General features: G+C 35.6%; 1 protein-coding gene across 2 annotated transcripts in view; it reads right to left on the bottom strand.

Annotated features, from left to right (window-relative positions):
- Nucleotides 1-11,739, bottom strand: part of LOC149806580 (uncharacterized) — a 62,361-nt gene that overhangs the window by 17,780 nt on the left and 32,842 nt on the right. For both annotated transcript variants that reach the window (XM_089954927.1, XM_089954937.1), the window contains one exon: nucleotides 8,443-8,588. In XM_089954927.1, coding sequence (XP_089811053.1) covers nucleotides 8,443-8,588 — 146 coding nt within the window. The remainder of the gene's footprint in view (nucleotides 1-8,442; nucleotides 8,589-11,739) is intronic.

Below are 11,739 nucleotides of genomic sequence, written 5' to 3'. Positions count from 1 at the left end.
CGCAGTTGAACCTGACTTATAGGTGGGTATATATGGCACATCAGGGTCTATGTTGTTTGCAGTTGGACTTGACTTATACGTGGGTATATATGGCACATCAAGGTCTATGTTGTTTGCAGTTGGACCTGACTTATAGGTGGGTATATATGGCACATCAGGGTATATGTTGTTTGCAGTTGGACCTGACTTATAAGTGGGTATATATGGCACATCAGGGTCTATCTTGTTTGCAGTTGGACCTGACTTATAGGTGGGTATATATGGCACATCAGGGTCTACGTTGTTTGCAAGTTTGACCTGACTTATACGTGGGTATATATGGCACATCAGGGTCTATGTTGTTTGCAAGTTGGACCTGACTTATATGTGCGCATATATGGCACATCAGGGTCTATGTTGTTTGCAAGTTGGACCTGACTTATATGGGGGTATATATGGCACATCAGGGTTGATGTTGTTTGCAAGTTGGACCTGACTTGTACGTGCGTATATATGGCACATCAGGGTCTATGTTGTTTGCAAGTTGAACCTGACTTATAGGTGGGTATATATGGCACATCAGGGTCTATGTTTTTGCAAGTTGGACCTAACTTATACGTGGGTATATATGGCACACCAGGGTCTATGTTGTTTGCAGTTGGACCTGACTTATATTTGTATATATATGGCACATCAGGGTCTATGTTGTTTGCAGCTGGACCTGACTTATAGGTGGGTATATATGGCACATCAGGGTCTACATTGTTTGCACTTGGACCTGACTTAAAGCTGGGTATATATGGCACATCAGGGTCTATGTTGTTTGCAAGTTGGACCTGACTTATACGTGGGTATATATGGCACATCAGGGTCTATGTTGTTTGCTGTTGGACTTGACTTAAAGGTGGGTATATATGGCACATCAGGGTCTATGATGTTTGCAAGTTGGACCTGACTTATGTGTGCGTATATATGGCACATCAGGGTCTATGTTGTTTGCAAGTTAGACCCGACCTATATGTGCGTATATATGGCACATCAGGGTCTATGTTGTTTGCAAGTTGAACCTGACTTATAGGTGGGTATATATGGCACATCAGGGTCTATGTGTTTGCAAGTTGAACCTGACTTATACGTGGGTATATATGGCACAGCAGGGTCTATGTCGTTTGCAGTTGGACCTGACCTATAGGTGGGTATACATGGCACATGAGGGTCTATGCTGTTTGCAGTTGGACCTGACTTATATGTGGGTATATATGGCACATCAGGGTCTATGTTGTTTGCAGTTGGACCTGACTTATAGGTGGGTATATATGGCACATCAGGGTCTATGTTGTTTGCAGTTGGACCTGACCTATAGGTGGGTATACATGGCACATCAGGGTCTATGCTGTTTGCAGTTGGACCTGACTTATAGGTGGGTATATATGGCACATCAGGGTCTATGTTGTTTGCAGTTGGACCTGACTTATAGGTGGGTATATATGGCACATCAGGGTCTATGTTGTTTGCAGTTGGACCTGACCTATAGGTGGGTATATATGGCACATCAGGGTCTATCCTGTTTGCAGTTGGACCTGACTTATAGGTGGGTATATATGGCACATCAGGGTCTATGTTGTTTGCAGTTGGACCTGACTTATAGATGGGTATATATGGTGCATCAGGGTCTATGCTGTTTGCAGCTGGACCTGACTTTTAGGTGGGTATATATGGCACATCAGGGTCTATATTGTTGCAAGTTGGACCTGACTTACATGTGGGTATATATGGCACACCAGGGTCTATGTTGTTTGCAGTTTGACCTGATTTATACATGGGTATATATGGCACATCAGGGTCTATGTTGTTCGCAGTTGGAACTGACTTATAGGTGGGTATATATGGTGCATCAGGGTCTATGCTGTTTGCAGCTGGACCTGACTTTTAGGTGGGTATATATGGCACATCAGGGTCTACGTTGTTGCAAGTTGGACCTGATTTACATGTGGGTATATATGGCACATCAGGGTCTATGTTTTATGCAGTTGGACCTGACTTATAGGTGGGTATATATGGCACATCAGGGTCTATGTTGTTTGCAAGTTGGACCTGACTTATAGGTGGGTATATATGGCACATCAGGGTCTATGTTGTTTGCAGTTGGACCTGACTTATAGGTGGGTATATATGGCACAGCAGGGTCTATGTTGTTTGCAGTTGGACCTGACCTATAGGTGGGTATATATGGCACATCAGGGTCTATGCTGTTTGCAGTTGGACCTGACTTATAGGTGGGTATATATGGCACACCAGGGTCTATGTTGTTTGCAGATGGACCTGACTTATACGTGGGTATATATGGCACATCTGGGTCTATGCTGTTTGCAGTTGGACCTGACTTATAGGTGGGTATATATGGCACATCAGGGTCTATGTTGTTTGCAGTTGGACCTGACTTATAGGTGGGTATATATGGCACATCAGGGTCTATGCTGTTTGCAGTTGGACCTGACTTATAGGTGGGTATATATGGCACACCAGGGTCTATGTTGTTTGCAGCTGGACCTGACTTTTAGGTGGGTATATATGGCACATCAGGGTCTATGTTGTTTGCAGCTGGACCTGACTTATAGGTGGGTATATATGGCACACCAGGGTCTATGTTGTTTGCAGTAGGAATTGACTTATAGGTGAATATATATGGCACATCAGGGTCTACGGTGTTTGCAAATTGGACCTGACTTATAGGTGGGTATATATGGCACATCAGGGTCTATGCTATCTAGATGTCCATGACAAAGCAATGAGTTAACATACAAGTCCCCTTAAGCACTGACCAGGATACACACTTTTGGATGCCCATGACAAAGCAATGTGTTAACATACAAGTCCCCTTAAGCACTGACCAGGTTACACACTTTGGGATATACCTATAACAAAGCAATGAGTTAACATACAAGTCCCCTTAAGCACTGACCAGGATACACACTTTTGGATGCCCATGACAAAGCAATGAGTTAACATACAAGTCCCCTTAAGCACTGAGCCTGATACACACTTTGGATGCCCATGACAAAGCACTGAGTTAACATACAAGTCCCCTTAAGCACTGACCAGGTTACACACTTTGGGATATACCTATAACAAAGCAATGAGTTAACATACAAGTCCCCTTAAGCACTGAGCCGGATACACATTTTTGGATATACCTTTAACAAAACACTGAGATAACACACAAGTCCCCTTAAGCACTGAGCCTGAAACACACTTTCCTTAACCATTGAGCCTAATGACCATGAAAAAAAAAGAGAACCCAGGAGGCCCTTTAAGCACTGAGCCTGATATGTACTTTTGGATGTACATGACAAAGCAATGAGTTAACCCACAAGCCTCCTTAAGCACTGACCAGGATACACACTTTTGGATATGCCTATAACAAAGCACTGAATTTACACACAAGTCCCCTTAAGCACTGACCAGGATATACACTTTTGGATATGCCTATAACAAAGCACTGAATTTACACACAAGTCCCCTCAAGCACTTAGTCTGATATGCACTTCTGGACACCCATGACAAAAAAAAAGAGTAAAAAGCATGCAAAGAAAGTTTTTAAAATATATTCAAAATGTTTTAATATTAACAAGTTTTTTAAAATATGAAAATCAAACTTTTTTCAATGACTAATAGAAAATACATTGAATACACTACCCTGTCCAAAAGTTTTCATGCCTTCTAGTTTTGTACTGGAGCTCTGCAAATTTTCCTGATTCCAAATGAGTTGACACTCAGAATTGGTATCATGAGCTGTGATTATTATTCATACAGCAAACAATATATTTAGTAAAACATGTTTTACAAAAAATTACAGGCTGAATGCAGAATGAATGCAAATTAAATACAGAATGAATGAAAATGCAGAATGATAACTGAAAACGAAATGAAAATGCAAATGAATTTCATTAATCATTTTAGACATTATTTACCTGTATTTCGAGCTTTCACCAAATCTCCATTGTTGAAAGCCCTTTGCTTGATTCTGTATATTTTGCACTACTGAATTTTTTTCACCTCTTACAAGCCATGGCATTTTTCTAACATAAAATTTTTCAAACAACTAGTACTGATTTGATGATATCATCACCTGTAGCTGTACATTTTGTATTTGAATGAAATGAAATATAAAATAAAATCTGCCAATGAAGACAAGAGTTTAACATTTATAGCATTAATATTATGTCATCTATAAATATTTTAATGTTTCTCTTAAGTTCACACATAGTTTATCAGCACTGTGGCATATGAATCAAAAAATGAACTATATGGTAACACTTAATTATCATGACCATACATTTTAAAGTCAGCTACACATTTTTTCACAGCTGAAAGAAAAACTGAAGTCGTCCATATTATAAATAACAAATGGATCAACTCAATAAGAAAAGGATGTATTAGATGTGAAAAGGCAAATTGAAGATGAGATCTCTGACCTCAGTACATATGGGCCTGAGTGCATATTTTAACAACAATAAAAGTAAGAGAAACTATAGACCTTAATAATAACTCATCCAGAAAAAGCATATAACTTATTAAAAGAAACAAACAAAGACCTCTATATGTACTGGAAGTCTACAGATAAATGATTTATATCAGTACTCATTGCACTACAGTGAAAGAAGGAGGAGAAGATTTCACATTATGTCATTATCAGTATTGTGTGGGTTTTCACACCTGATAAACAAACAATACAAACCTCTGAACTGACCATGTGTATCCATGGTTGCTAATCACTTGGAGATAGAATGGTTAATCATAACAGGGATCTTTATGACTATGGAACTAAAATGGCAGTCTGTGCCTTGTCTGATTTATCTTCTGTGGAATACAACTTTACTGTACAAACTGATCAAAACCAGTAATCAGGCTCAAATTTTTCCCTCATTTGTTTATGCCTCTCAGTTTAAAACAATCTGCACTCTGCTAGCAGATTGTCTTCAGAAATTATGGTTACAAAGGATTTAAAAAGGCCTGAAGTAATTATATCTGGTTTGAAGATACAATTGCAGTTACAAAGGATTTAAAAAGGCCTGAAGTGATTATATCTGGTTTGAAGATACAATCATGCTTAAAAAGGATTTAAGAACACCTGGAGTGATTGTATCTGGTTACAAAGGATTTAGAAAGGCCTGAAGTGATTATATCTGGTTACAAAGGATTTAAAAAGGTCTGAAATGGTTATATCTGGTTACAAAGGATTTAAAAAGACCTGAAGTGATTATATCTGGTTTGAAGATACAATTATGGTTACAAAAGATTTAAAAAGGCCTGAACTGATTTTATCTGGTTCGAAGATACAATCATGGTTACAAAGAACTTAAAAAGGCATGAAGTGATTGTATTTGGTTACAAAGGATTTAAAAAGGCCTGAAGTGATTATATCTGGTTACAAAGGATTTAAAAAGACCTGAAGTGATTATATCTGGTTTGAAGATACAATTATGGTTACAAAAGATTTAAAAAGACCTGAAGTGATTATATCTGGTTTGAAGATACAATAAAGGTTACAAAGAATTTAAAAAGGCATAAAGTGATTGTATTTGGTTACAAAGGATTTAAAAAGGCCTGAAGTGATTATATCTGGCTACAAAGGATTTAAAAAGACCTGAAGTGATTATATTTGGTTTGAAAATACAATTATGGTTACAAAGGATTTAAAAAGGCCTGAAGTGATTATATCTGGTTTGAAGATACAATTATGGTTACAAAAGATTTAAAAAGGCCTGAAGTGATTATATCTGGTTTGAAGATACAATCATGGTTACAAAGAATTTAAAAAGGCCTGAAGTGATTGTATTTGGTTACAAAGGATTTAAAAAGGCCTGAAGTGATTATATCTGGTTTGAAAATACAATTATGGTTACAAAGGATTTAAAAAGGCCTGAAGTGATTATATCTGGTCTGAAGATACAATCATGGTTACAAAGAATTTAAAAAGGCCTGAAGTGATTGTATTTGGTTACAAAGGATTTAAAAAGGCCTGAAGTGATTATATCTGGTCTGAAGATACAATTATAGTTACAAAAGATCTAAAAATGCCTACAGTGATTATATCTGGTTTGGAGATACAATCATGGTTACAAAGGATTTAAAAATGCCTAAAGTGATTGTATCTGGTTACAAGGATTTAAAAAGGCCTGAAGTGATTATATCTGATTATAAAGGATTTTAAAAGACCTGAAGTGATTATATCTGATTACAAAGGATTTTAAAAGGCCTGAAGTGATTATATCTGATTACAAAGGATTTTAAATGGCCTAAAGTGATTATATCTGATTACAAAGGATTTTAAAAGGCCTGAAGTGATTATATCTGATTACAAAGGATTCTAAAAGGCCTGAAGTGATTATATCTGATTACAAATGATTTTAAAAGGCCTGAAGTAATTCTATCTGGTTACAAAGGATTAAAAAAGTTTTGAGGTGATTATATTTAGTTACAAAGGATTAAAAAAGTTCTGAAGTGATTATATCTGGTTTGAAGATACAATCATGGTTACAAAAAGGCCTGAAGTGATTATATCTGGTTTGAAGATACAATCATGGTTACGAAAAGGCCTGAAGTGATTATATCTGGTTTGAAGATACAATCATGGTTACAAAAAGGCCTGAAGTGATTATATCTAGTTTGAAGATACAATCATGGTTACAAAAAGGCCTGAAGTGATTATATCTGGTTTGAAGATACAATCATGGTTACAAAAAGGCCTGAAGTGATTATATCTAGTTTGAAGATACAATCATGGTTACAAAAAGGCCTGAAGTGATTATATCTAGTTTGAAGATACAATCATGGTTACAAAAAGGCCTGAAGTGATTATATCTAGTTTGAAGATACAATCATGGTTACAAAAAGGCCTGAAGTGATTATATCTAGTTTGAAGATACAATCATTCAATGAAACACATAGTTTGTCCAAGCATCATGGTCTTATTTAGCTGGCAGCCACTTACACCAATGTATTTATACAGTCACAGAAATCCATGCACAACAATTTGGTTATAAATAATGGCTGGTTACTCACAGTGGATGTTACTCATAGTGGACGTTACTTAAGATGGACATTACTCATTGTGGACATTACTCCTAGTCGATGTTATTCCTAGTGGACATTACTCATAATGGATATTACTCACAGTGGACATTACTCAAATCAGGTTTTACTGTACTATCATTTACATTTTTAAAATTTTATTTCTAGTTCGCACCAACTAGTCACTATTGTGCTGAGGTACCCGTAAACACTGTTACATACATACTATATATACTATCAACAAGTGAAATCCGGAGTTTGGAAATTGTATTCCAAATTCACAATGAACACAAAATGGAAAGGAAACTGCACCTCTGTGACTGCAAATGTAGTTGTTGTTGTTGTTGTTGTGGAGTTTAATGCCATTTTGCAGCACATGATAGGCTATATATGGCGGCCAGTATTAATGGTGGAGGAAGAACCAGAGAAAACCCCGGAAAGAACCACCGACCCACGAGAAGCTACTGGCAAGCTTTCTCACATACCCACATTGGCTGAATCTTAGACTCAAACCGCCACAGACAGAGGTGAGATGGCAGTGATCCGTAATGAAGAGCGCTTTAGACCACTCGGCCACTCGGGGCCCCGACTGCAAATGTAACATGACAAGATGATGGCTGAAATGTAGCATTATAAATAGACTCTAATCGAAACACAAATAAAATGTTAAATGAAAACAAATGTAATACTGAATGAACACCAATGAAATGATAAATGAACACCAATGTAATACTGAATAAACACCAATGAAATACTGAATGAACACCAATGTAATACTGAATGAACATTAATGTAACACCAATGAAATGATAAACACCAATGTGATACTGAATGAACACCAATTAAATGCTGAATGAACACCAATGTAATACTCAATGAACACCACACCAATGTAATACTGAATGAACACCAATGTACTACTGAATGAACATCAATGAAATGCTGAATGAACACAAATGAAATGATGAATGAACACCAATGAAATACTGAATGAACACCAATGAAATGATAACTTAACACCAATGTGATACTGATGAACACCAATGAAATGCTGAATGAATACCAATGTAATATTGAATAAACACCAATGAAATGCTGAATGAACACAAATGTAATACTGAATGAACACCAATGAAATGATGAATGAACACTAATGAAATGATGAATGAACACCAATGCAATACTGAATGAACACTAATGTAATACTGCATGAACACCAATGAAATGATGAATGAACACAAATGAAATGCGATGAAGTGAAAATGAAATGAAATTTGGTTAAATTACCTATTTTTGATTGTGTACATCAATTCAATGTTAATAATAATGTATTTTCAAGAATTACATTTCTCCACTGAATTCATGAATGTTGGGGATTTTGATAAATACCTTTTGTTGGTGCAAATAATTTAGTCCAGTGCAAATGTTGACAGAAAAATGGTACAGCCTGTTGGTAGAGAGTTGGAGTTCATTCTTACGTAAAAATGTCTGCAAGTCTTCATAGACAGTAATGTCATCTGAGAATTTGAAGAAGTCTGAAACAAATGAAAAGTTTATCATGATATATTCAACACAAATGGAAAGTCCATAATGATATATTCAGCACACAAAAAACAAGAAAACAAAATGATAATTCTTCTTTGTAGAATTAATGCAAATGTTTACAGTGTTGCCACTAGTACCAGCACGGATGGAAAAAGTCGGTACAAGACAACATTTTACCAATACAAATTCTAATCAAACAATCTCATCAATGCATGGTTTATCACTTGCATAGAGTGGAGAAAATTACGTTGCAAACAATACTGAAGAGTAAGAAAATGAAACAAATGAGTTTCTACCTTTACAGGAGCTGCATTCATTGTGGTCAGCATCCCAAGTGAACAATTTGATACTTAAGTTTGTTCCAAACAGCATCTCAAATTTCAACCTATCTGCAACTCAGTAATTTATCAGGTCAGCATTAATGAAAGTTGCTAAAAGTAATTAAATCATTGCATATGAAGTATTTAAAATGAATTAGGTACTTTTAGCTACATTTAATGACGCTGACTTAAAAATTTGCAGAGTAACAGCTATGACAAAATTCATGATAATGTGTGGAACAAACTAAAGTGTAATCCCATTCCGACATCGTCACTGTCAGACACCAACTTAATCCACACACAATTAAATTCTGGTTCAGAGTTCACTTATAAAGTGTTATATACATTTAATTTAATTGTTTTAAAAAAAATCTTATTTCATTACATGCTACTGTAATGTAACATTGTAAGCTAGACTTGACCTTGTCCGAAATTGAGTTAATTTCTGCTTGACCTGACTGACTTTTTCTATTTTTTAATTTAATTTATGTCAACAACTTATACATAGCTAATTTATTCTCTATGTGTATGAGCTTAATATCAGGATTATTATTTAGGTAAACAAGAAGTAGTAAATATGTTGATTTGGGTCAGGGCTTTGGAGATTCCTAAGTGAAATTTGCAGGTTATTGTGTTGTGAGTAAACAAGGCTCATTAGATCATTCTAGAAGGTCATTTTCCATTAGGTAAAGTTTTTTTTAAGAAAATGCTAATTGTGACCAGAGGTCAAGTAGAGAACTATATAATCTTGTGATTGTGAGTACTTGGTCAATTGTGCTTTAACATCTAGCACTTTCAAGTTATATTATGTTGTGTCCAAATCCAAGTGTTCCAGTGATTATACCTACATAGGGTTTTTGCAGAATTAGCTTATCAATTTCTTATGTTGCAACTTTGGCAAGGATGATTTCCCTTTCTAAACTCCTTGGTTCTCAGTTTCTTTGCAGTAGTTCTTGATTTCTCCATGCCTGAATTTGAAATATGTGTCATAGAAGGTGAAAAGACCTCTGATGAGTAATCAGATGAAATCAGAACATTATATTCATCTTCATCTACAGCACTTGTACTCAGAACTGGAGTAACTTATCATTAGTAATGTTTTGTTTCATGTTATTGAAAAAAGGTGCCATGATTACAGATTCATCAATACAAACAGAATGAAGCAGAAAGTGACTGCTTGAATTAACTTCCATGAAACAAAAAATGGAGCGCTTTAACTTGTATTATCCTATCTTGAATCAAATATCAAACCTTTGCAACCCATCAAAGAGAAAAGTCAACTCTCCTTCTGGTGATGTTTTTTTGCCGACAATCACTGATCAAAATCAGCAGGGATATGGGAATACAACTGTATCAAAAGAATAAGTCGACTTCTTACAGACACTGATGTTGAGACAGTTAACTTTCAAGATTTAAAACATGTTTTACAGTTTGTTGGTACTGATACTGAGAGCCTCATCTTTTTCTGGTACAGTGGCAAATTTTGTTGGTAAAATCCAGCATATACCAGTGTAACAGAACCTCAAGTCTGATGAATATTGACAAGATATGATATTTAGAAATACATGCAGTCAAAGCAGATATGTATATCCCTACCCTACAGGCATGTTCTTTTGGCATGTATCCTTTTATATCATTGGTAAACAACACTCCCCCTCTAACAAGACCATTGGAGCAATTAAGTACCAGAATGCCCAGCAGTAATATAACATTAAGTATCAAATATATATAATATTTTCATGATTTCTCGCAAAGAAAATTGTTTCAACAATTTTTCAAGTAATTTACTCCAAAACAGGCACAAGTAAATATTAAAACCTGTACAGTCACATATCTAGCCTTCAAAGTTTCAGTAAAATCCTATAAATGGTGTTGGAAGGATAAACATTGATCAATTGAATTCTCAAAATAAATATTTCCTAAATTTTAAAGAAATATCCGTCAAACAGCTTATATAACATTTACACTAACTGCAAATCTATCACACAAAGTTTAAATACGAATTTTCAAACAGTGGGCAAAGATGTTGCTTATTGAAGAAAGTCATGCATGGCTTCAAAATAATTTCATATTAGAGACCACATTAAAGTCAGCTGTGATTTTTCACCTTACTAGTTAAATTTTATTACCAGACGTGTTTACTGATAGAGATCACAGTAACTACCTTTATAATGTTTGTGCCTGAAGGCATGGTATGACTCACACTACAATCCATTACCAACTTTCAAACTTCAAAGACTAAATGTATTCAGTAATAAAAACGGTTAAGAGACTGTTTTATTTAATGTCTCTGTTTAAATGATATAAGGTGTCATGGTTTAATGTCTCTGTTCCTGTGATACATTGTGTAATAATGGTTTAATGTCTCCATTCCCATGATACATTGTGTCATAACAGTTTAATGTCTCCATTCCTATGATGCATGGTGTCATGTGCCTGTGATACATGAGGCATGTCTCTGTGCATGTGATACATGGTGTCATGATCATTTAATGCCACTGTTCCTGTGATACACTGTGTCATGATCTATATACCTATGACACATGGTGTCATAATGGTTTAATGACTCCATTCCTGTGATACATTGTGTCATGATCTATATGCCTGTGATATCAGGAATTATTTATTGCTATACATTTGAAATTATTAAAAAATGCCAACACATGTATTTAGTTTAAGAAATGCAGATATATTTGGTGAAAATATTGACTGCTTTTGCACTTGGGCTAAAGGGAGAGTACCATAAGTAGCGATGAGCAGTTTATATACATTCCATGATATCTAGGCCAAGAAATTATCTCTTGTTGAGGTGCATGACAAA

This window comes from Sinohyriopsis cumingii, chromosome 1 (genome assembly GCF_028554795.1).
Source record: "Sinohyriopsis cumingii isolate HCF-2022 chromosome 1, ASM2855479v2, whole genome shotgun sequence".
In the NCBI taxonomy this organism is placed as follows: domain Eukaryota; kingdom Metazoa; phylum Mollusca; class Bivalvia; order Unionida; family Unionidae; genus Sinohyriopsis; species Sinohyriopsis cumingii.
Note: the sequence above shows the minus strand (reverse complement) of the source record. Positions and strands in the feature narration are given on the sequence as shown.